The 26,568-nt window shown below is 47.0% G+C and overlaps 1 protein-coding gene across 1 annotated transcript; it reads left to right on the plus strand.

Annotated features, from left to right (window-relative positions):
• The first annotated feature begins 604 nt into the window (after positions 1-604).
• On the plus strand, positions 605-25,285 carry MTHFS (methenyltetrahydrofolate synthetase). The gene is made up of 3 exons (XM_066636256.1): positions 605-797; positions 5,763-6,027; positions 24,364-25,285. Exons 1-3 carry the CDS (start codon positions 687-689, stop codon positions 24,591-24,593), a joined length of 606 nt encoding a protein of 201 aa, XP_066492353.1. The 5' UTR covers positions 605-686; the 3' UTR covers positions 24,594-25,285.
• The last annotated feature ends 1,283 nt before the right edge of the window (positions 25,286-26,568 follow it).

Raw genomic sequence — 26,568 nt, forward strand, 5'->3', positions numbered from 1 at the left:
AGCATCTAAATGTATCAGACTATCTTCTACCGCATCAGTCCACTGACTGACCTTGCTCAGCAGTGTTGTCACAGACCAAAATGGGTTTGCAGTTTCAAGCAGGGGTCTTTCCCCAGTTCTGCCTAGGAACTGACCTAGAACTAGAGCCTTCTGCGTACAAAACAGGGACTCTCTCACAGAACTATGAGCCTCCATTTAACACATTAATTTAAAAAAATTAATGCTTGTGGGCTTCCCGGAGGCATCTGGTTGGCCACTGTGGGAAGTGGGATGCGGGACTAAGCAGCAGGCTCCTCAGCCCAAATCAAAGAAATTGCTCGGTCTCTCTCGGAATGATTGTCTCCCCCACAGGAGCGCCCCCGATGCTTCTAACAGCTCCGGAGGGCTGTTTTTTGGCTGTGCAGGACTTTCCCCCCGAATCTCTTGCTAGCCGTGCCAAGGCTGGGCTGCAATCCTATCCCAGCTGACTTGGGGGTAAGCCCCATGGACTCTAACAGGGCTTACTTCTGAGTAGACCTGCCTGGGCGTGGCTCCAGCTCCCGCCCCGCCCCGCGCGCCGGAGAAGCAGCCTCGGCGGGGCGTGCCGCGGCGCCTCTCCAAGCGGGTGGGCCGTTCCCGCGCCGGCCCTCCTTCCCTCCCTCCGCGCGCTTGCGGGGCCCCGGAGAGGCCGGAGGGGCGGCGGCGGCATGGCGGCCCTGCGCGCGGCCAAGGGCGCCCTGCGCGCGGAGCTGAGGCGGCGCCTGCGGGCGCTGAGCGAGGCGGAGAAGCGGCGCCAGTCGCGCCTGCTGGCCGGCCAGGTGGGCCCTCGTGACGCGCGCCCGGGCTTTCCGCGCGGCGCTCTCGGTTCCTGCCGCCGACACCCGCCTGCGCGCCCAGGCGCCCCCCGCCCGCGCCCGAGAGCGGGCGCGCCGCTGCGCCCCGGGAAAGCCCCGACTCTCGGAAGGGGCGGCGCCCGTCTGGCCGTGCGCACTCCCCTCTCCGCAGCCGGGCTCCGGGGGCGTAGCTGGAAGGGGCGCAAGGCACTAGGTTTTGCGGGAGCCTCGGCATGGCGTGCGTGGCCCTCCCCGGTGGGGCCATTCCGGGCAGTGGGTATCGAAGGGGGCCCCCGTGCCCAGGCGCAAAGCGCAGAGTTTGGGACACGCTGGCATCGGCGGTCTGGAATGAAGGCATCTGCACCAGGCTGCGAAGCGCTGAGTTTTGCAGGGAGCCTCGCCGCAGCCTGCAAGCGGCCCCCTCCCCGCTCTGGGTGTGGGTGCAAAATGGGTGTGAATGCCCAAGGGGAGGGGCCGCTTGCATGCCCTGGTGAGGCTCTCTGCTTGCCCTCCTCTAGCTACACTACTGCTTATGCTGCGAATTCTGTGCCGGTTTAGGGCCTAATCCTAGCCAGCTTTCCAGCACCAGTGCAACCGCAGTGCAGCCAGGAAGTGAGCCAGTGCTTCCTAACCTGGGGTACGTCTACCCCCAGGTGTACTTGCCAGGCCCTTTCAGGGTACTTGAAAAAGAACTGAATAATGGTGGGGAAAAGGCAGGTCTATTAGAATGCCTTGCAGGGCTGGCAAGGCAGGCAGCTAGCTGGCAGCGAGGACCTCCGTCACTGCTTGTTTCCGGTCATCAACTTGTATATTATCAGATTGGGATCAGTAGTTGAAAATATATAAATCTGAAATACCAGGAGCTATGTTAGTTACAAACATTGTTAATATGAGGGGTACCGTTTATGGAAATGGACTGCCAAGGAGTACATATAAGTGAAAAAACACTGGGAACCACTGAAGTCAATGTTCCCTTACCTTGAGGAGCCCTCTGTGATTGTCTCCCCATTACAGGGTGCAGTGCGCACCCCCTTGATATGGCTGCATCAGCTCTGGAAAGTTGGATCAGGGCTTACTTGGGGTGCAATCCTAAACCCTTATGTCAGTGCTTTCCAGCACTGGCATAGTGGTGCCAGTGGGACATGTGCTGCATGCTGCAGTTGGGTGTCACTCATAGAGGCCTCCTCAAAGTAAGGGAATGTTTGTTCCCTTCCCTCAGAGCTGCATTGCCCTTAAGTCAGTGCTGGGAAGCACTGACAGAAGGGGTTAGGATTAAGCCCTAAGTCAAAAGTAAGGCCTGATGTGCATAGGGTTTATTTCCTCCTATGTGCCCTTTAGGGTTTTAGGCTGCAATCCTAACCCCACTTTCCTGAGAGTAAGTCCCATTGAACACAATAGGACTTACTTTTGAGTAGACATGCCTAGGCTTGTGCCTTGTCTTGCCTGGAGGTCTCCTTTTAGCCTGAGAAACTTCCCCCTCCCCACCCCTTCACAGATCATGCATTGAAATTGGCCCGGGTGAGCGGCTTCCTGTGAGCATGCACAGAATGCAAAGGTTTTGTTTTTGCATTGCTGATTCCATTGCTGAGCATAATCTACACAAAAAAGTTATGGGCTCAAGTGAATCAAGTGAAGAATGTAACTGTTCTTCCCTGCACTTCATTTCTCACACACAGGATCCAAAACTATATGCTATGTCCAAAACTTCCCCACCCCCAGATACTGGGACTTCCACACGCCCACACCTTCCTCCTTGGAAGTCTATACCAAGTTCAGAGATGAATGTCTGGCTATTGGACTTTCCCCTACAGCCTGATCCTGTGTATGTTTATATTCAGAAATAAGTCTCAAGTGAGGCCACAATTCTTTGCATGCTTCACACCTGGGTGCAAACTGTTACTATTAGTGGCATTAAATATATGTTTAGCCATAGCTTGTTTATTTGTAGTAAATGCTGACAAACGAGCAATATTCTTCTCCAAAGCATCACCTTATTAAAACAGACATAAATATAATACATTTGTGTACATGCAAAATTACACAAGCAAGTATAATGTGGTAAGATCACCTTGCTTTCCAGTACTCTAGCTAGCCTACCACGCCAATGGCAGGAGGAGCAGTGGAGATGAGTGACAGCCCAATCCTATCCATACTTTCCTGGGAGTAAACCCCTTTGACTCTAATGGGACTTCTGAGTAGACGTGCATAGGATTGGGCTGTGCGTGTGCGGAGGTAGGTGACCTTCCATCTGACCACCTCAGTTGGCCACATGGATGAACCAGCCTTGTATTAATGTTCAGGGGAAGCCTGACCCAGCCATTAAGAACATAAGAACATAAGAACAGCCCCACTGGATCAGGCCATAGGCCCATCTAGTCCAGCTTCCTGTATCTCACAGCGGCCCACCAAATGCCCCAGGGAGCACACCAGATAACAAGAGACCTCGTCCTGGTGCTCTCCCCTACATCTGGCATTCTGACTTAACCCATTCCTAAAATCAGGAGGTTGCACATACACATCATGGCTTGTACCCCATAATGGATTTTTCCTCCAGAAACTCGTCCAATCCCCTTTTAAAGGCGTCTAGGGTAGACGCCAGCACCACATCCTGTGGCAAGGAGTTCCACAGACTGACCACGCGCTGAGTAAAGAAATATTTTCTTTTGTCTGTCCTAACCCGCCCAACACTCAATTTTAGTGGATGTCCCCTGGTTCTGGTATTATGTGAGAGTGTAAAGAGCATCTCCCTATCTACTCTGTCCATCCCCTGCATAATTTTGTATGTCTCAATCATGTCCCCCCTCAAGCGTCTCTTTTCTAGGCTGAAGAGGCCCAAACGCCGTAGCCTTTCCTCATAAGGAAGGTGCCCCAGCCCCGTAATCAGCTTAGTCGCTCTCTTTTGCACCTTTTCCATTTCCACTATGTCTTTTTTGAGATGCGGCGACCAGAACTGGACACAATACTCCAGGTGTGGCCTTACCATCGATTTGTACAACGGCATTATAATATTAGCCGTTTTGTTCTCAATACCCTTCCTAATGATCCCAAGCATAGAATTGGCCTTCTTCACTGCCGCCGCACATTGGGTCGACACTTTCATCGACCTGTCCACCACCACCCCAAGATCTCTCTCCTGATCTGTCACAGACAGCTCAGAACCCATCAGCCTATATCTAAAGTTTTGATTTTTTGCCCCAATGTGCATGACTTTACACTTACTGACATTGAAGCGCATCTGCCATTTTGCTGCCCATTCTGCCAGTCTGGAGAGATCCTTCTGGAGCTCCTCACAATCACTTCTGGTCTTCACCACTCGGAAAAGTTTGGTGTCGTCTGCAAACTTAGCCACTTCACTGCTCAGCCCTGTCTCCAGGTCATTTATGAAGAGGTTGAAAAGCACCGGTCCCAGGACAGATCCTTGGGGCACACCGCTTTTCACCTCTCTCCATTGTGAAAATTGCCCATTGACACCCACTCTCTGCTTCCTTGCCTCCAACCAGTTCTCAATCCACGAGAGGACCTCTCCTCTAATTCCCTGACTGTGGAGTTTTTTCAGTAGCCTTTGGTGAGGGACCGTGTCAAATGCCTTCTGAAAGTCCAGATATATAATGTCCACGGGTTCTCCCGCATCCACATGCCTGTTGACCTTTTCAAAGAATTCTATAAGGTTTGTGAGGCAAGACTTACCCTTACAGAAGCCATGCTGACTCTCCCTCAGCAAGGCCTGTTCATCTATGTGTTTTGAGATCCTATCTTTGATGAGGCATTCCACCATCTTACCCGGTATGGATGTTAGGCTGACCGGCCTATAGTTTCCCGGGTCCCCCCTCTTTCCCTTTTTAAAAATAGGCGTGACATTTGCTATCCTCCAATCTTCTGGTACCGTGGCCGTTTTGAGGGACAAGTTGCATACCTTAGTCAAGAGATCTGCAACTTCATTCTTCAATTCCTTAATAACCCTTGGGTGTATGCCATCAGGGCCCGGTGACTTATTGATCTTTAATTTATCAATGAGGTCTGAAACATCTTCTCTTTTAACCTCTATCTGACTTAACTTCTCGGTTAGGAGGGGCCGTTCGGGCAGCGGTATCTGCCCGAGGTCTTCTGCCGTGAAGACAGATGCAAAGAACTCATTTAATTTCTCTGCCATCTCTAAGTCTCCTTTTATCTCCCCTTTCCCTCCCTCACCATCCAGAGGGCCAACCGCTTCTCTGGCGGGTTTCCTGCTTCTAACATATTTGAAGAAGCTTTTATTATTCCCCTTAATGTATTTTAAATCCCCATTGATTTTATTGTAAAGTGAACCCATTATAAACTGGAGTTCCACCTTACTGAACTAGACGGACCAGGGGTCTTGTTCAGGAGAAGGCAGCATCCTGTGTTTAATTCCGTCTTTTCAATACTGCTTGTATGTTTCTTGAAGCAGCTACGTGCTGTCCTCGTTCACACCAAGAAGGGGCTAAGGAGAAAGCTTAATAACAAAGATACAATATGAAAGAAGATTCTAGAAAAGTCGTTCTCAAACTTTTTGAGATCCACCTTTTAGAATGACAATCTGTTGGGACCCGCTGGAAGTGACATCATCAAGCAGGAAAATTTTTAACACACCCCTGTATGACAAAATCAAATAATTAAGTAAATTACTTAAGGACTAAATTACTTAAGGACTACTAACCATGCTTATTACAAACCACAGGCTCCTCATAGATCAGTTACCCATGGTTTGAAAAGGGTTTGCAAACCATAGTTACAAGAAAATATGGTTTGTGAGAAAGGTGGTATATAAATACCTATGCATGTATGTTCACCATGGTTTGCATTGGCACATGTGTAAAAGGTAATAATTACAGAGTTATATGAAAGGCCTGACAGGGATGATAAACTTGGAAAAAGTACTTTAAAAAATAATTTCAGAACTTTAAGTGCAAACCCCCCTTTTTTTAAAAACAGGTGATCAATCATTCTAAATACCAAGCATCCCAGCGAATTGCGGTCTTTCTGAGCTTGCCGGATGAAGTCCAGACTGAGGAAATCATCAAGGACATTTTTCAGCAAGGCAAAGAGTGTTTCATTCCGCAGTACAAGCCCCAGAGCAACCACATGGATATGGTGAGACTGGCATCCTATGAAGAAATTGCTTTGCTCCCCCTGACTTCCTGGAACATCCATCAGCCGGCTGAAAATGACAAGAGGGAAGAGGCCTTGTCCGTGGCGGGTGAGCGCAGCCTGTGTAGGCTGGTGTCAAACAGAAACCTCCCTGTGGCAGAAGAGATGGGCAGTGTCAGTGGCATAGCTAAGGGAGTGCAGGGTTGAAATTGCACCGGGCAGCAAGTTGTGTTTTTTTTTTTGGGGGGGGAGAACAAATTAACACTAGTGCTTGACACTAGTGACCAAAATTGTGAAAACCTTGATATGTACAAATAATACCATCATGTTATATATCATTGGAAGGGTAATTTAATGCTGAATGCAATGAAACAAACCATGCTGGAATATCTGTATGCTATCAAACGTTATGGCCAATTAATCAGAAAACTTTTTATTTATTTACTTAATAAATTAAATTTTATTTTTTTGTGTGTGGGGGGGGGGGGCTACAAAATCTTCTTTGACCCCAGGTAGCAAGTGCCTTAACTATGCCACTGTCCCATTTTTCACTTTCTAAAGTCTGGTGTTACTTCCAGAAGTGACGTTACTTCTCAGGCAGCATTCTGTACCCGGCACAGGGCTATGCTTTCATTAGCTACACCACTGGGTAGTGTGGTGCAGTGTGAGAGGATTGCTGTACTTGTTTAGAAACATTTAGAGATCAGGACCTTCAGTGATGTAGTTGTTGCCTCTTCTGGGATTGTTCTCACACTGTTCCGGGTAGCGTGGATAGCTTCTGCTCTTGTGGTTAGGGCGGATTGCATGGCCCTTGTGAAGCCTGTTTACTGCCTGCTTCTTATGCCAACTTTGGACAATCCCAGTGGTACCCATAAGCACTTGTATTTTATATTTCAGCTGCATGTCATAGGGTTATGGGGCTTGTTGGGAAGCAACTGGGAACTGACCAGACAGTCTCCAAGCAAAGATGGGAGAACTGGAATGTCTGGTGACCAGGGAAAACATTGACATAGTGGGCATAACGGAAACCTGGTGGAATGCGGAGAATCAGTGGGATACCGCAATCCCGGGCTATAAACGCTACAGGAGGGACAGGCAGGGGCGTGTTGGAGGTGGGGTGGCCGTTTATGTTAAGGAAGGGATAGAATCCAGCAAAGTAGAGATTGAAGGTGGGTCCGACTCCGCCGTAGAATCTCTGTGGGTTAAATTACCAGGCTTGTGCAGCGATGTAATACTGGGGGCGTGCTATCGTCCTCCAGACCAGAAATCGGATGGGGACCTTGAAATGAGGAAACAGATCAGGGAGGTGACAAGGAGGGACAGGGTTATAATCATGGGGGACTTCAATTATCCTCATATAGACTGGGTCAATTTGTGTTCTGGTCACAAAAAGGAGAATGGTTTCCTTGACGTGCTAAATGACTGTGGCTTAGAGCAGCTAGTCCTGGAGCCCACCAGAGGACAGGTGACTCTGGATTTAATATTGTGCGGTACTCAGGACCTGGTTAGAGATGTCAATGTTACGGAGCCGTTGGGGAACAGTGATCATGCTGTGATCCGTTTTGACGTGCACGTTGGGGGAAGAATACCAGGCAAATCTCTCACAAAAACCCTTGACTTCCGAAGGGCGGACTTCCCTCAAATGAGGAGGCTGGTTAGAAGGAGGTTGAAAGGAAAGGTAAAAAGAGTCCAATCTCTCCAGAGTGCATGGAGGCTGCTTAAAACAACAGTAATGGAGGCCCAGCAGAGGTGTATACCACAAAGAAAGAAGGGTTCCACTAAATCCAGGAGGGTGCCCGCATGGCTAACCAGCCAAGTTAGAGAGGCTGTAAAGGGCAAGGAAGCTTCCTTCCGTAAATGGAAGTCTTGCCCTAATGAGGAGAATAAAAAGGAACATAAACTGTGGCAAAAGAAATGTAAGAAGGTGATATGGGAGGCCAAGAGAGACTATGAGGATCGCATGGCCAGCAACATTAAGGGGAATAATAAAAGCTTCTTCTAATATGTTAGAAGCGGGAAACCCACCAGAGAAATGATTGGCCCTCTGAATGGTGAGGGAGGGAAAGGGGAGATAAAAGGAGACTTAGAGATGGCAGAGAAATTAAATGAGTTCTTTGCATCTGTCTTCACGGCAGAAGACCTCGGGCAGATACCGCTGCCCGAACGGCCCCTCCTGACCAAGGAATTAAGTCAGATAGAGGTTAAAAGAGAAGATGTTTCAGACCTCATTGATAAATTAAAGATCAATAAGTCAACCCTGATGGCATCCACCCAAGAGTTATTAAGGAATTGAAGAATGAAGTTGCTGATCTCTTGACTAAAATATGCAACTTATCCCTCAAAACGGCCACGGTGCCAGAAGATTGGAGGATAGCAAATGTCACACCAATCTTTAAAAAGGGAAAGAGGGGGGACCCGGGAAACTATAGGCTGGTCAGCCTAACGTCTATACCGGGTAAGGTGGTGGAATGCCTCATCAGATAGGATCTCAAAACACATAGACGAACAGGCCTTGCTGAGGGAGAATCAGCATGGCTTCTGTAAGGGCAAGTCTTGCTTCACGAACCTTATAGAATTCTTTGAAAAGGTCAACAGGCATGTGGCTGCGGGAGAACCTGTAGACATTATATATCTGGACTTTCAGAAGGCGTTAGACACGGTCCCTCACCAAAGGTTAGTAAAAAAACTCCACAGTCAGGGAATTAGAGGACAGGTCCTCTCATGGATTGAGAACTAGTTGAAGACCAGGAAATAGAGAGAGAGAGAGAGTAGGTGTCAATGGGCAATTTTCACAGTGGAGAGAAGTGAAAAGAGGTGTGCCCCAAGGATCTGTCCTGGGACCGGTGTTTTTCAACCTCTTCATAAATGACCTGGAGACAGGGTTGAGCAGTGAGGTTGCAAAGTTTGCAGACGACACCAAACTTTTCCGAGTGGTAAGGACCAGAAGTGATTGTGAGGAGCTCCAGAAGGATCTCTCCAGACTGGCAGAATGGGCAGCAAAATGGCAGATGCGCTTCAATGTCAGTAAGTGTAAGGTCATGCAGATTGGGGCAAAAAATCAAAACTTTAGATATAGGCTGATGGGTTCTGAGCTGTCTGTGACAGATCAGGAGAGAGATCTTGGGGTGGTGGCGGACAGCTCGATGAAAGTGTCGACCCAATGTGTGGCGGCAGTGAAGAAGGCCAGTTCTATGCTTGGGATCATTAGAAAAGGTATCAAGAACAAAACAGCTAATATTATAATGCTGTTGTACAAATCTATGGTAAGGCCACACCTGGAGTATTGTGTCCAGTTCTGGTCGCCGCATCTCAAAAAAGACATAGTGGAAATGAAAAAGGTGCAAAAGAGAGCGACTAAGATGATTACTGGGCTGGGGCACCTTCCTTATGAGGAAAGGCTACGGCGTTTGGTCCTCTTCAGCCTAGAAAAGAGGCGTCTGAGGGGGGACATGATTGAGACATACCAAATTATGCACGGGAAGGACAGAGTGGATAGTGAGATGCTCTTTACACTCTCACTTAACACCAGAACCAGGGGACATCCACTCAAACTGAGTGTTGGGAGAGTTAGAACCGGCAAAAGAAAATATTTCTTTACTCAGCGTGTGGTTGGTCTGTGGAACTCCTTGCCACAGGAAGTGGTGACGGCATCTGGCCTGGATGCCTTTAAAAGGGGATTGGACAAGTTTGTGGAGGAAAAATCTATTACAGGTTACAAGCCATGATGTGTATGCACAACCTCCTGATTTTAGAAATAGGCTATGTCAGAATGTTAGTGCAAGGGAGGGCACCAGGATGAGGTCTCTTGTTATCTGGTGTGCTCCCTGGGGCATTTGGTGGGCCGCTGTGAGATACAGGAAGCTGGACTAGATGGGCCTATGGCCTGATCCAGTGGGGCTGTTCTGATGTTCTTATGTGTTGTGGTTGTAGCCAAATTTTGTTTCTATGTGGTTTTAAACTGGTTTTATTATTTCAGATTTTGCACTCTAATATTTATTTATAACAAATAAACCAAATGAATATGCAATACAAAAAAACCCCTAAAAACACAACCAAACAACAACTCACTAGTAACAGGTAGGAAAGGCAAACAAAAAGTTATATATATAAAATAAAACCCTATTAATGTCATGTAAATATGGAGAGTGTCCTAATTCACTATAAATTCCTAATCATCTAATCCCAATATCAAGAAATATGTCTCCGTCTGCACTTACAGAATTCTTTTTAACTTACCAGCTAGTTATTTAGACTCTTCTCAATAGTTTATTTCATTTCTCTCTAATTCTCAAATCCAGAAATCATTATCTTTTTTCCCTCTAGTATGCAGAAAGTCAATGAGTGATTTCCAATTGCTCATAAATGAGCAATAAGTCATTTTGAGTGCAGGGTGCTGTGGGTGGGTGGGGGGGTTCAAACCAGAATCTCCAGCAGCCACAGCCAGATATTTGACTCCCTGCATCCCTGGAACAACTTGCAGGCAAGGAGAGTTAGGGTGCAATCCTAACCAACTTTACAGCACGAACTTAGCTGCAATGCAGACCCAAAGTAAGTTAACAGACATGCTCTTACCTTTGACTACCTCCCCACTGCAGGATGCAGTGCTTGCCCCACTGGCACAGTTATGTCAGTGCTGGAAAGTTGGTTAGGATTGTGCCCTTAGGTCCCAATCCTATCCAGTTTTCCAGTGCCAGTGCAGCTGTGCCAGTGGGGCGTGCACTGGATCCTGTGGTGTAGAGGCAGTCACAGAAGCATCCTCAAGGTATGGAAACATTTGTTCCTTTACCTTAGGGCTGCATTGTGGCTGCATCATTGCTGGAAAGTTGGATAGGATTGGGCCCTTAGTCTGCAACCCTATACACACTTGCCTGGGAGTAAGTCCCATTATGAACTCGTTGGGCTTCTGAATAGACATGCGTAGGCTTGCACTGATAGTCTGCATGAAAGTGCAACGGGGGGATGACGTGAATCGTTCTCAGACTGATGGGCTCTTGGCTGCCATTAGTGGTCCTGAACAATCCCATTCCCCACCCCAGAATAGTAAGTAACATTGTGGCAGTCCATTGAAGGATTTAAATAAGATACACTGCAAGTGACAGATAGATGGAGTACACATGTTGGTAGCAGCGGTGTTAAATAGAACAACATAATGGGAAAACAGAAAATGCTCCAGACAAGATTGTAAAGTGACTGCCAGGACGATTAGATTTTCTTTCCTTCTGGAAGGGTTGATTAAAACTTACAGTACAATATATATCCAAGGCGAGATATTAATTTAAAAGCGTGTGGTTCTTTTCTTTCTTTCGTTTTTTTTTTAAACCACACTGGTCATAAAAAAAGACCATGGCAGGAGACAAAATTGAAAATCAAGACTTGGCTCTTAATGTAATTTATTTTTTAATGAAATGATTTGAAGTTTGGAATGAACTTCTGCTTGGAGACAATGAGCCATGGCGTTTCAATATAAGGAGCGTGGAGGAAGGCGAGAAGCAGCAGGGCATTAATATTCTCGTGGAGGAGCCTCACTGGGAGAAAAGGTGGAGCTTCCTGGTGCAGCTCAGGATGTGTCAGGCACCATCAAAGCTGGTCCCGTCCCCCCACCCTCATTGCACTGGGTTGCTGGGAATGTGCTGTTCCCATGGCACCTCCTGCCTGCCACTCCCTTGCATCCGGCATTCAGGAGATAGGCTACCCTAAAACCTGGAGGATGCATATAGTCATCGTAACCTCTGATGGACTTTTCCTCCATAAATCTGTCCATTTCCTTTTTAAGGGCATCTGCTGTAGGCCAGGTGCCATAACTACATCCTATGGCAAGGTGTTCCACAGATTGAAGGTACATTTGCTGCTGATACTGCTTTCCCTTGGGGGCTAGGGGATAAGAAAAGGCCCTCGGTTTGGCTGTATTTGTCTTAAGAGGTGACTAAACAGCCACCGGATAGGTGGGACTCCTCAGCCTGGGAAGGCAGCTCATTTGAGAGAAGGAAAACTCTGATCCCAAACCTCCACTGCCTTGTGGCTACATCCAGTCATGGAAAAGGCTTCAGGAGTCAACCTCGAGGCAAAATCCGGAGCCGGAGTCCCTGAGGCAGTTCGTGGCTGAACACAGTCACATTCTGGCAACTCCTGCGCCGCCGCTGGAACCAACCATATTGGCCTCTGCCTTTCCATTGGACCATTTCAGCGACGTGGAGAGGGGGGATTTGCTGCATGGGAAACAGTCTATCCTCCATATCTACTTTACCCAGGCTTCGCACACTGGAGAGGACACTCTGTTCCAGAACCACCATTCAGAGCGTGACACCATGGTCTTCCGAGACTGAAGGATGCCAACACTGCTTCAGGGTGGCCTGGAACTGACAGAGTCTTTGGCCAGGGCCCTCGGTCAGTGGCCAACCTCTGATCCCTACTGCCTTCTGGGCCCACCTTTAACAAATACCTGGGAATTTCTGCTGGTGCAAAATGCTGTTTTTTGAACTATGTGACTCTGGTATTCTGCTGCCTTCACTGTTTTGTTTCTGAGCACAATTCAAAGTGCATTGATCACCTTTAAAGACCTAAACAATTAGTGATTGAGGTATATTAAGGACTGCCTCCTGCATTATTCTGACCCACTCAGATTGCAACCAGAGGCATTGCACTGGTTCCACTACACTCAGAGATGCTGCTGGTGGGAATACAGGACAGGACATGTTAAGTTGTGGTGCCCCAGCTGTGGAGCACCTAACCCAGTCTTATCAAAGCTTTCTCAGTGGAGCTCTTTAATCTTTCTAGAACATAAGTGCCATCACTACATCCTGTGGCAAAGGGTTCCACAGATTGATTACTTACTGGATAAAGAGATACGTTATTTTATCTCCTGCCACTCAATTTTAGTGGATGTGCCCTGATTCTGGTGTTGTGCCAGAGGGAAAAGAATGTCCTTCTATCCACTCTGCCTGTCATGCATAATTTGTCTGCGTATATAAATTCTAAACTTATTTCTCTTTGTAAACCACTATGAGAAGTTTTTGTTGTTAATAAGTCTACATATAAAGTTTAGAACTGTTACAGAATGCAATTAAGTAAATTCAACCTAAACAGAAGTATGGTAGGGAAAGAGCACATGTGCCAAAGGGGGGGAGAGAGGAGAAGAAAGGGAAATTAGACTCATGAACCTTGAATTTTTTATTTGATTGATACCCTGTTCCACTGCAGTAAATAATATATCCTTGAAAACAGTCTCTACTAGCATAACTCAGGGGGTGAATCGGAAAGATGAACGGAATCAGAAAGATTCTCAACATTATCTTTAAGCTTTGTGGATTCCAGAGAATGGAAAGTTTATGTGAATCTCTCTCTCAGTGTGTGTGAGTTTTCAGACATTTATCAGTGGGATGGAAAGTTTGGCCTGATTATCGCACGTGCGCGCGCACACACACACACACACTCTCTCTCTCTCTCTCTCTCTCTCTCTCTCTCTCTCTCTCTGCAACTGTGGAAAAATTGCAGAGATTGCTTCACAGTTTGCAACAGTGCACACAAAAAGGACAGAAAAGCAAAGGCTTCTGAACAAAAATAAATACTCATCATTAATTTATACATCAAGAAGGACTTGGAAACTTCCCTCCCCTGCAGGTTTCATTTCATAACTTCCTTCCTGACATCTTTATAAATGTAAGACCTGAAGATGCTTACGGGTTCTGTACTGGGGTCTAACTGGAAGTCAGAACGTACGTAGGTTGAAACAGCTCGCTCTTGATGGCCCATCGCTCTTGTGCTTATGTGAAAGCACCACAACAAACTGGGCCTGCATGATAACACCACTGTGGACGTTCGAAGCTCAGACATTTCTAACTTGGGGGCCAGTGTACTTATCCAAGTGCCTTATCTCACGATTGTAAATAATTTACCATCTGTAGTCAGCTTAAAAAATGGAACTTGTGACTAAACTTGCTGTGTGTTGTGTGATTCTTGTAGATCTTGACAGCAAGCACATTCCTGTAATATCATCCCCGATCCTCTTTTGTACTTCTGATTTTAGACTAGTGGTCTATACGTGCTTCTGTTTATTGCACAATGTGAAGTGAATTTGCTTTGGTCATATCAGTTTTTCATTCTGGTTTAAGAAAACACTGGATCTTTTGTAAGCCTGTGCATTGTGCAGGCACACTTGTCAGGGAACTGTAACCTGTTGAGCAGGGGGCAGAACAGGCTGCTCAGTGTCATGTGAAATGGCTCTGGTCTGAAATGAACTTGTGCGGTCAGGCAATCCAGGACTGCAAACCTGCAGGTAGAAAACTCTCCACCACTCCCCCCCATGCAAGTGCTTCCCTTGACCAGCAGGTGTCAGTGTTCCATAGGGGAGAGATGGAGTGACACTTTTCCCCATGTTGTTTGGTGTAATTAAAATCTTGCTCAGTCATTGTAGTCACGTACAGAAGAGATCAGATATTCCCAGGGCAGTCTCGGAAACTGTGGTAGGGCAGAATGGCAACTGTGATTAAGCGTGTGAATAAGGAAAAGGTGCTGGAAATAATACTGGAAAAGCCAAACTTAATGGAGTGGCTTGTACAGTTGTGGGTAGTGTGTGGTAAGCGGAGGGAAATGCTTTCCCTGTCTTCATATCACTGAACCTGGGAGTCACTAAGGGAATTGATTTGCAGGCAGTCCAGGGCAGGCCAAAGAAAGCTCTACAGCTGGTATAGCAAAGAGGCTGAACTGAGAATGGGGAACATCCTTGGTGCAAAACTATATCTACCTATATAAAATGTATATTGTAATAAGTTAGCACTTCACAGAGCATTTTTCAAGAGGTCAAATCACTCTGCACGGATTATTTCAGTACAGGCTGATCTAAAAGACCCATTATCCCCCATGGATTACAGAAATCATTGCTAACTATTGTGTTTTTCTTATTATAGGTGTATCAACAGGAATAAATCTTGCCATGTTTCATCAGATTTTTGCCCTCTATTCATATAATAAACTTTATTTATATCCCGCCCTTCTCCCTGAAAGGGACCCAGGGCGGCTATGAGATTGATACAGCAATAGCTTACATGCATTTAAACAATCTATATGGGGGAACGGGACTTTTGGACCAGCCTGTAGTCTTTGCAACAGTCCTGCAAGGTACACTGGCATAGTGATGCAGGTAGGTGGTGGTGGTGGTGATGGTGGCAGCTGAGGCTGAAAGACCAGCCCACCCAATGAGCCCTGTGTGGGAGTGGGAGTTGAACTGGGACTCATCAGCCCGCGGTGCTGTGCTTTCACGAAGCATCCAGTTGTGGCTGGCATAGGAAGACTTACGTGCAGATCCAAGGACAATGGGCAGGGCTGCTGCTGGGCTGCTTGGGCTCGGGCACCGCAAATGGCTGGGGATGCCTGGCCTCGGGCAGCACAAGCACACCCTGCTTCTGGCAAAGCCACCCCTCCATTCTCAGCCACAGGTGCCCACCACTGGTTTGTACCCTGCCTGCCTGCTAGCACTGGCACTCAAGGGAGTCTCCCATCCAGGCGCAGACGTACTTACCTGCATCAAGAGGGCTGCATCATGTGCCTCCAGGCCATGCTGTGGGGCTGTTGGGTGGGCATCCTGCTGGTTGGAAATATTTTTCCTCCCTCCTTTCCATTCTCACCCACAGTAGACTGTTATTGAGTCAAGTTTTCTGAAGGTGGGCAGGAATTGGGCAGGTGTCATCCGGCTCTCATGCCACCAAGTGGAGCAGAGGCCGTTCATAGAGCAGTTGTTAGCGTGCAGGCCTCTGCATTGGGCTTTGTTAGCTGAGGAATTATGGCCACTTGTCTGTCTTAAGCCAGCATGACTTATGGCCATCTTGGGGAGAATCATAATTTCATTTTGCTCAGAGGGGGGCAGGTGTAGACCAGGAAGACAAATCATGCTGTCTCAGAGGTTAGAGAGGGATATCGCTGTATTATCTGAAGTCTGTTCCTAGTATCTGCCGGTGTCTTCACTGAATGCCGGGCGTGAACATCCATGGAGGGGCCTAGCATATGCTTGAGAGGACCAGGCACTAACCAGCCTGGATATTCCAGGCTCCCTTCCCCTGTGTTCAGGTTTCGTTTTATTTTCAACAGTTAGTACCCTTTACATATGGAGATACAAGGACAAATGGGCAGCTTGTTTAGACACTGGGGTGGGGGTGAATGGGTGGTCTCCAGCAGCCGCTCTCTTGTGTCTTGTCTCCTACAGCATCATCAGACTGGTTCCTTCACTGAGGTCTGTTGTTCAAGGATGTCCTCTAGGTTGTAGGGTGTCATCTCCACTTGAAAGGATCTCAGGTTGTTGATGATGGGAAAGACCTCTCCCCCAAACCCTGGATTCCTGCTAATAGTCATAGCAGACAGTATTGGGCTACCATGGGCTACCCTTACTTCAGTAGCTTCCTATGGCCGTATAAGACACGGGGAAGGCAAGAGAGGGAGGGGAGGAACATGGACACAGGGAGCCGAGGTTGAGGGCGCATTCAGTTGGGCTGTATGCAGGGCCGGCTTTAAACCGGCTGCTCCCAATTGGACCCGTGCCTAAAGGGCCCCCATCTACTCTAGTCTTTTCAAAGGCATACAACAACACATTGCAATGGACACCTCACACCACATGGCAGGTTTTACAGAGAATGGCACCGATTTTAATTTTCTTCTGAATTCTTAAAAAGTCAGTAGTGTTTTTTAACATATTTTGAATTTTTTTTTACTGTACTTGAATTACATAATGTGTTAATTCTAGAACAGTGTAAACATGTATTTCTCTTAAAGAGTTAGAAAGACAAATGTACAACTACTTACTTTTCAAAGGTAAGGTATGCATTTTGTTTGCTAACTTGTAGGCTTACGTGTGTGCATTTTACAGCACAATCCTATACATGCCTATGCAGAAGCAAGTCCCTTTGTGTTCAATGAGATATACCCTAAGAAAGTATGTATAGGATTGCAGCCTTAATATTAAAATGTGCTTAGCTCTCTTTGGTCCATTAACTCATATGCACATTTTAAGCACACATTTTGATTGCTTTCCATTCTACTGTAGAAATATAAAGTCTATAATAAATTTTATTTATATCTAAGATTCTACAGACCTTGGCTATGATCCTGGGGCCCCACAAAAAATGTTGCCAATCGGGCCTCAGCAAATAAGGTCAGCTCTTTGTACGTACAGTAAAGGTTACAATATCTAGCGCGTGATGTTATGGAAAGCTGGCATAGGGAGTTCACCTGCCCCAATGTCTGGTTTGCAGCCTGCTGAGGACTACCTAAACAGCCCAGGGGCTCTGCAGTGAAACCAACATTGTTTTGACTGAAACTGACAACTGCCACCATGGAGAGATTATAATTTCTGGAAAATTGCAATACACAGAAATTGTTTTGGTCCCGAAGATGCTGGATATATCACAACTTTTATTGTACTTGTGCTTGGTGTAGGTCAAAGGCAAGGAGCAAAGGGATGCCTCAGAAGCTTCATGGAAAAGCTGGGTTTGCCTAGAAAGCATAGCTGAATTGGAATGAAACACCAAAGCTGCAGACAAAGTGCTTGTGACTAGCTGTGTCTCATTACGCTGTCCCAAGCAAAGGGGATTTATTTGCCAGCCCATCACTCTGCATCGGAAAGACAATGAAGAACAGACATCCTAGGCAAATGCTTCCTGCTTCAAGTAGCAAGGCAGAGCAGTTTCAACTTGCTCATAAGTCATTGTTGTAGATGAGGTGAAGACTGTGGGTGACTGGCATATCGATGTATCAGTGTACGGCGATCTGGCAGATTATTATTTCTTACCAAATAGGCCGTCTTTGTGGCGGAGTGGGAGTGGAAATGAGGGCTTGAATTTGATGGTTGCCACTTTTGGAATCTATATATGCATGATTCTAATTTGGGTTGAGAAGGTGCTTCTCATTTGCAAACTCTGAGGATTTATTTCCTAAGGGGATTGTCAATGTTTTTCTTTTCTACCCAAAAATGCTTTTTCAATATTGATTCAGAAAGCTATTTATTTAAGACTCTGTTCTCACATTATTTAATAGGGAAATCCTGCCGTGTTTAGTTTGCACTGTTAACTGTGTGCTTGCTTGCTTTTTATCACTTGCTCCTGTATTTCAGGTTTGTTTTTTTTAAACTATGTGTTAGTCCATGACCAGTTTCAGAGTCAAACTTGTAGGTTCCAGAGACGGATAGAGGTCCAGCTTCAGTACAGGCAAACCCAGGTCCAACAAGCCAGATTCAGACTGGAGACGGGCTTAACCATCTAGGTTTGAGAGCAGCAAGCAAGGGGGAGGTAACAATATGGAATGGAATGCACTACTACAGCAGTTCTCAAACTGTGGGTTGCCACCCACAAGTGACCTGATTTCTCCTGGGTCTCGAACCTGCTGAGGCCAGGACTCTGCAGGGTAAAACAGTAAACAACCCAGAAGTTGCTTCTGGGTCGTGCGAGCCCCGTGCCATTGGCCACATCATGTTTCTCAAACTGTGTATCGTGCTGGTGGGTCACGACACACAGTTTAGGAAAAGTGGTACAATGCAGGCAATGATGGGGGCATGCACACACGTGACTCGAAAGTGGTTGCCAAGGTTGTCCATCATTTTACCCTGCAGAATCCTGACCTCGGTGGGCCCCGGATCCACCATGGACAACACAGTGAGTTGCCACTGTAAGGAGTTTGGAAACTCCTGCACTACTGAGTTGTGTGTGAGAGTAAAAATAACCGAAGAATGTAAATGATTGGACAAATTGCCCTTTTGTAATATCCTCCACCTTCCTAAGCTACCATTTCATGCTGGCAGTCTGCCCCCCCCCCCCAAAGAAAGAAATTCCCAGGAGCCTGAGGTCTTCCCACCCTGCATTATTCCACACCACCTTCCAACATGGAAGAGGGGATTGGAGCAAAAGAGGATGTGTGGTGGAAAGGACATCCCTCTCCTCCATTCCTCTTTTGCCCTTCTTTTTGGAAGCCAGGAACCAAGATGAAGGGAAGGAGTGGCAAAGCCTGGTGTGTGAAGGATGGTGGGAGGTTGGAAAGGCTGGTGTTGGGCTGACTCTTCAAGACCTGTGACATTTCTGCCAGGTGTTATGAAGCAGCAGGGGATAGCTAGCAGCAGGGGATAGCTAGCACCCCTTTCCGCAGGGGTGCCCAAACTCCGGCCCTGGGGCCACTTGCGGCCCTTGAGGACTCCCAATGCGGCCCTCAAGGAGCCCCTAGTCTCCATGAGCCTCTGGCCCTCCGTAAATTTGTTGGAGCCCGCACTGACCCGACGCAACTGCTCTCAGCAGTTTGACCTCTCGCTCCCTCCACTGCTTGCTGTTTCACGTCTGTGATGCAATAGCGGCAGTAAAGGAAAGGCCAGCCTTGCTTTGTGCAAAGACTTTTATAGGCCTTGAGCTATTGCAAGACCTTTACTCATTCATACAAGCTCATCTTTAATATATTCATTTATGTAAACTTATGTAAATTTATTCAAATTTTAAATGTCAGTTAATTCTTTTTCCCCCCTACCCCTGACACACTGTCAGAGGGATGATGTGGCCCACCTGCCAAAAACTTTGGACATCCTTGCCTTAGAGTGATATTTTGGGGGGGCCCTAAATGTAATTCCTTATAAGATAGTACCAGATCCATTTGATGCACGGGAATCTCATTACTGGGCCCCATCCCTACTGGACAAAGAATTTTTATTTACTGTATGTTTGTTCCTTTCTATTTTTTTCTTGAATCTGATAAAACACAGAAGCTGCGGCAGGAGCAGTGAGTGAGCCTTGGCAGTAATTACAACATAGAACACCCATCCGGCCACACGATACCAATACACAAATAAATTGCATCTCCCAGCCAGAAGCCTGAAATAATTAAGTGAGAGGAAACAATTTACTTCAGGCTGGAGACATTAAACAAAAAGGGGGAGGGGGGAGTTCTTGCCTCCACCCATTCCTGCCTGTCTTCCTTTACAATCATATCTGATAACGTGGCATAGAGTTTGAGGGGTTTACATCTGAACATGGCAAAAAGGACGTCCAGCCTTGACGTGCCTGCCTTTTCGAACCCTGGGGTTGGGGAGCATCTTTGAAGCTGTTACCGGTGTGCAGCGTCAGTTTCCAAACCTGTAAAATGGGGGTGGTGATACTATGACGGTACTTTTACCCAGTTGCCTGCAACGTTTTCAGCTCCAAGCGCAACCCACTCCTAAGCGTACTCGATGATCTTCAGTGTGCCGTGGCCCATTGATCCACAAGTATAGGTGTCCACCGCTTAGCAATGGTTCGCTTACTGACGAACCGCATATATGAAGGTGGTCGAAGCACAATAAAGATTCTCTTAATGAGCCAATCATGTCTACCGTAGCCTGCGGCAGAGTGTCTGTGTACACAGCAGAGAGGCTCTTAATGCAAAGAAGAGGCCATCTATCTCCAGCAGCCTGTATAGCCAGCTAATGTCTGGCAGGGAGTGTCTCTCTACCCATCAAAGGCAATAGATTGGACTGAATGTTCACTTAATGACCTATTTGCATAACAACAGGAATGAGAGAATGTATCCCCGTAGTTAAGTGGTGCACATCTGTATTTAGCTGGAGTTTGGAGCACAACAGTTGAAATGGCTGAAAAACTCTCCCGGTTTCTGAAGCTTTGTTTCTAGGACAACCGTCTGTAGTAATGAATTGGCAGAGCCGGTGGAGAAAGAGGGACAGACAATTCATTGCTACAGAATCGCCCTTGAAACAGAGCTGCAGAACCCAGAGGAAGCCAGAAGTGACATCACAAGATGTGAAGATCGTAGAGGTAAGTGTGCCATGAGAACAAAAAACACTGAAAATCCCTGCTCTGACTACACACTGTTGCATTTGATGTGGCATGTCATTTGACCCCGACGTTCCTTGAGCCGGGACCCCAAAGCAGGAAGAGTGGGAACCAATTCAGCCATCAGATATGCAGGAGGCTGCTTTGAGGGCTGGTGAGGACTCCTCTCTGCTTCAGCCAGAGGTGGAGAAACTTTATTTTCCCTTGGAAAGGAGCTGCAAGAGGGACTGGGAGGCAGGACCTAGAACCTCCTGGGGCTCAAGAAGAAGCTACTCACCCCAGGTGGTTGTCCACCCTCAGCGTGGAGGTTTCTTGCACTGAGGTTGGACTCATCTTGTGTTTCCACCACACTCCAGTTTGTCCTGGCTGCTAGTGTGCCATTAATCCTGGGTATGTTTGTCTTAGGCTTGCTAGGTATTAATTATTCCTCAAGTGAAATAGTTATCACGGTATTTGTTTGACAGAGTTGCACTGCAAGCAAAAGAGCTTCATCTAATTCTGCATGAAGTGTATCTAAAACCAGTTCAAAGTGGTCCACGTGAACCACCAAGCCATTTTCTAAAGCTGACTTAATGCATCTGATGACATGGACCGTAGTCCGTGAAAGCCAGTGCTGAAAGAAATGGGCTGTTTTGTAGGGTTCTAGAAGCTGGTGTCTGTTCTAGAACTGAACTGGGATGTTCAAAATGCTGCTGAGCCTGAACTGGAACCGAACCCCAAATTGTAGCCGTTTGAGTCCCTGCCTGTTTCTGACGCCTCTGGTCCTTTGCGTTGGGACTTTTCTTTTAGAGAATCAATATGTTTTTTGCTGTCGGCCTCCCTGTGGATGAAAGTTTCAGAAGTTTTCTCTCCTCTGCACAAACTGGCAAGAGAGATGATGAGGCTCGTTCCAAAGGGCTGCACAAGCACTGCAGGCTCATTTGTTTCAAAGATCCCCTTGGCGATTGCTACTCCATATCTGTACAAAAATAGCAAACCGGCACGTCGGTTGCCTTTGAATTTGGCAGCTGTTCAGGATGGCAGCCGGTTCCCTTGTGCTGCTTGGCAGAGGCATGAATCAGTTTCAGAAAGCAAGATGGCCAGCAAGATGGCCAGCACGGAGCGTGGAGTAGGGTGTAAATAGGCAGTCAGAGCTTCTGAAAAGGCCTTCATTCCTTTTTGTTTTGGTTGCTCTTTTCTCCTTTGCTCAGGAGTCCATCTGCAGAACCAGAGCCATCTTGTACCCAAGAATCAGTCCAAGGAGACCTTTTCAGTGAACCAGAATCCACCCAGGGCCTGCCCGAGATCTTCCTGAAGCAGACGCAGAATGCAAAGTATTGTGACCACCCCTTTTTCCAGGCAGCAGACAGCACTTTGCTGAATCAAATGCTGCCATACTTCCCTTGGCTAGTGGAAGAGCCAGCCTTGTTTTCCCTCCTCCACTCTTTGGACTTGGAAAGGAAGAGGGGAACAGAGCGAAGGGAGAAGAGTGGAGGGGAGTGGTGGGCTGCAGCACTGAGAGACACTCTAGGCTGCCACTCTCATCTTCTGCACTTCCTCTTCTGCTCTGTTCTTCTCTTCAGACAAGTTGCTGTGTCTGAACTGAACCAACCTCATAGAATGAATAAAATGGGGAGAAGAGAAATCCATGTGGGTTCCTAAGAGAGAAAGTGGAATAAAACTGTAAGAATAGGTCTGCCTTTTTTATCTGCAGGGCCTCTGCGGGTCTCAAGGCCTGCGGGAGGCCTTAGAAAACCACTTCTGGTTTCATGAGCAAACGGGAAGTGGCTTTCCACAGCGTCTGCAGCAAGTCAAAATTTGCAGATGCCGAATCCGCAGATACCAGAGTGACGCTGTAATGCAGTTTCTTCAGAATCACATCCTGTATTAGTTCATGAGAGTCACAATCCTCAACAAGAATGGCAAGCTCAGAAGTCTGTGCACTAATGATGACACTGACGGCATACAGGCTGGGACCCAGAGGTCTCCTAGCCAGGGACCTAATTTGTTATTAGTCCTTAATTCCTTTGAGACCTTGGTCCAAATGGATCAAGCTGTGGCTAAAATGCTGCCATCGTGGAATAACGGGTGTTTCTTTTCTTCCACTGAAGGGAAAAAAAATCTTGATTATTAAAGGCAGAAACCTGGTTTTTCACGTTATTGATTGCATGATAGATCAACTGCAAAAATAATTATACCTGTGAAAAGCTTGAAAGGAGGGGAAAGCACCTGCTGTCGAGCAATCCTAATTTGTAATTTTAAAGAAGAAAGAAGGAGGCAAGGATGTGAGCCTATCTGAAAAAATTAAAACCAAACAGAGGGTAGAAATGATCATCAGAGTGCCACCACAGAAACAGAAGGGAGGGAGGAATTAAACCCAAGAACCAGGAATGTGGAAAACATTCTCAAGAAGGGGGTTAAGTATTTCTCAAACAAGCCATAACCTGTTTATAGTTAATGTGTGAAAAGCCCGTAAAGAGCTGACTGGTGAGCGGGGGAGGGGGATGAGAGAAGCTGTGGCTCAGCAGTAGAGCACAGTCTTTCATACAGGAGGTCCCAGGTTCGATTCCTGGTATCTTCACTAGAAGTGACAGTCTCTGCATCAGGCTGCATGTGGAAGGAGCGATCGCTGCCTGAGAGCTGCCACCAGCAAGAGACGCTGATCCTCGGCAAGATAGCCTGGTGCTCATGGAGAAACTGGGGCAGCTCTGCTGACCAGTTGCAGAGTCTGGATCTCTGATGAGCTGCAGGAACTCCAGATGGCCGCTTACTTCCACATATGCATGTTATCTCAGTATATGGCTCATGGGGTGTGGAAAGTCATTAACGCTACTGCCTTGCATCTGGCTCTATTCCCACAGCTGCTTTGCACCCAGGTCCCGTTGATGGACCTTCATAACAATGTGAATCCTGCATATCTGAAGTTTCCCTGAACTAAAGGACCACCTTAGCTCATATGAACCAGTCCATCAGTTAAAATCATCATTGGAAACACTCATCTTAGCACTAACATCCAAGGTTAGGTCAGTGGAGACCTGGGACAAGGGTCTTTTCAGTAGTGATACCCCAAATTTACACCTTGTCTGATGATGTTTTGGGGTGCTACCCCGAGGCCTTAACATTTGTCCCAACTTGTCATGATAAGTAAAGCTGTTTCTGCTTTTGCTAGTTGTTTTGATGGCTTGTCTTTGCAGAGATTATTTTTTTTAATTGCTGTTTTAACTATGTTTTTGTAGGTGGCCTTGCAATTATTTAAATATCAAGTGGGATATTAATTTCTAAAATGTCAAGTATGCAATCTTTGCCTGCATACCTAGACGTATGCCCCATTGAACATAATGGGAATTACTTCTGAGCAAATGTGCCTAGGATTGCATTGCGTGGCTCCAACTGAAAACATACTTACGTGGGAATAAGCTCTGTTGAAGATGGTGGAGTGCAGAGATAGGATTGTACTGCAAGAGATCTGGATTCAAAACCCCATCCAACTATGAATCCTTTGGGCTGGTCGTTATAACCTGCCTTGCAGGGCTGTTGTAAGGCTAAAATGGAGTGGGGAATCATTTGTGCCATCCTAAGAGGAAGAGTCATATACAGATGTGACTGATAAGTAAATAAAAAGTAGATATAGGTTTGTGAATGCTGTTTGGATTGAGCAGGATATACTTTTTTTTCTTTAACAGAAGGACTTGATCTCATCCTCATGCCTGGGCTTGGTTTTGACAGAACTGGCAACCGCTTGGGAAGAGGAAAGGGATATTACGACACCTACCTTGAAAGGTGTATGCAACACCCCAAAGGAAAGCCTTACACGATTGCCTTGGCTTTCAAAGAACAAGTCTGTGACATGGTCCCTGTGACTGAAAATGACATGAAAGTGGATGAAATCCTTTTTGAAGATGATGGTCACTGACTGACAGCTTGGACAGCAAATCAGCAACGGGTGACTGACTACTTGGATGACCAGCTAATTAAGGAGAAGTCAGCAAGGCAAAGAGTCACTGTTGCCACCTCCACCTGATAGTACCTTTTTAAACAGCTGTGCCTTCCCCCCGGGGGTGGATCCAAGGGGGAGCCATGGGTGTGTGGCCCCCCAAATTGTCACGCCAGTGGGGAAGGGAACAAAGTCAAGCACGAGGGGAACATCCCTTGGGTGGGGTAGTGGTGGTCAAGAAGCTGAGTTGGAATAGGAGCCTAGGTCTACCCGGCAGGTAGTTCTCGGCTCCAAATCCAGGCAGGAGTCCAGCTCTACCCCCCAGCAAACCTCAGCCACAGAGGCCATAAGCTCAGCTGGAAGCCCAGGCCTACCCAGCAGGTAGATCTGCGTTCCAAGTCTGGATGGGAACCCATGTCTACCTGCTTGGTTGACCTTGGCTCTGGAGTTACGGCAGTGCCTATGGCCCCCCAGCACAAACACTGGATCCGCCCCTGCTTCCCCCCCTACAGAAAAACACCAGCTGCTCTGGGAGGAGGAACCAGAGAGGCTTACTCCTCCCCCCCTCTGCAAAATTTACTTTTGCATTCGGCTAATATGTCAAGAAAAAATACTGTAAGCCACCTTGGGTGCCTCCCGATGGGGAGGGGAATAAAATGAAATCACTGACATCAGCTGTTGGTTTTCATGCATTCTTAGAGCACAAGAGAGCTGGTTCATACAGGAATATTCCCCAGTAGATGCTGTATCAAGTGATGAATGCGGTGCAAGAGTTCTACATGGTTTAACTGAGAGGAGAGACAGCCAGGGCCTCTTCACCAGCCTGGCTGGGCCCAGTGGAAACTTTTTATTTGTAAAAACAGCATCCACGGAGGGGAGATCCGGATCTGGACTGCTGTGGAGCAAATAGATGAAACCCCCTTCACACTGCAGTCCTGATCCAAACTGGGGCCTTGTGCACTGCAGTTGTCATTTTCATTTTAAAATACAGATGCAAATAACATGTGTAGGTTCCAATTGTGCAGTGCATGGATTGCTGAGTTTTGCTCTTAGTCAGGAGGTCCGTACAGCAGGAGTGCTGGTCTGCTGGAAATATCCTTCCAGGGCTTTTGCACCAACAGTAGGACTGTTTTGCCCCCAATTTTCATTCATGCTGCATGATGAATGCTACATGATGTGTACAGGATGTTCTCACTTTCAGGACAGAACTGCTTAAATATTTATTTTATTTATTTTACATTTGTATACCGCCTTCCCTCCGAGGAGATCAGGGTGGTGTACATAGTTCCTCCTCTCTTTTTGTTATCACAACAACCCTGTGAGGTAGAGCAGGCTGAAAGAGAGTGACTGGCCCAAGGACACCCAGGAAGTTTCACAGCTGAACAGGAATCTGAACCTGGATCTTCCAGGTCTAACTCCCAATCCACTACACCATCTTGGCTGTCCCTATAAGATGGGGTTCTATATCCCGTTCCTATATCCTGTAAACTAGTTCCGTAGCTTGTCTAATAGTTGCCTAGGATTGTGGGGCTAGGCTGCGTCGTCGCCAATGAACAATTGCGGCTAACAGAACGAATTTAGGCTAGTAGCAGCTCCATTACTCTGCTGCAGTTTGACCTCCAAGGGTGGAAAGCTTGGGTTGCCGCAGAGCCCAATTGCCTGAGTACACTTTAAAAAAACCCAAAAAAAACCCACAATGCAGTGAAGTCTGAAAAGGTTGAAATCCAGTCATCTAACGGGGAGCAAATTAATCCACCCCGACCGACTGTTATTGTTCAGCTCAGAAGAAGGTGCCGTCTCTGTGAAGTGCAGACGGATAATTATTATGACAAACACGTCACAAAGGGCCAGCCCAAAAGTAACCTTCTCAATTGCGATAGCCTCCAGTAATTGCTCTCATGAACAGGGAGCTAATTAGAATGCATTACACACTCCAAACATATTTCCAGTTTTG

Source organism: Tiliqua scincoides, chromosome 8, assembly GCF_035046505.1.
Source record: "Tiliqua scincoides isolate rTilSci1 chromosome 8, rTilSci1.hap2, whole genome shotgun sequence".
NCBI classification, from domain to species: Eukaryota; Metazoa; Chordata; class Lepidosauria; order Squamata; family Scincidae; genus Tiliqua; species Tiliqua scincoides.

Coding starts and splice junctions, on each gene's coding strand:
- MTHFS (XM_066636256.1), top strand. CDS start 687: ATGGCGGCCCTGCGCGCGGCCAAGGGCGCCCTGCGCGCGGAGCTGAGG. Junction 798..5,762: donor CGCGCCTGCTGGCCGGCCAG/GTGGGCCCTCGT, acceptor TTTTAAAAACAG/GTGATCAATCATTCTAAATA. Junction 6,028..24,363: donor AGAGGCCTTGTCCGTGGCGG/GTGAGCGCAGCC, acceptor TTTCTTTAACAG/AAGGACTTGATCTCATCCTC.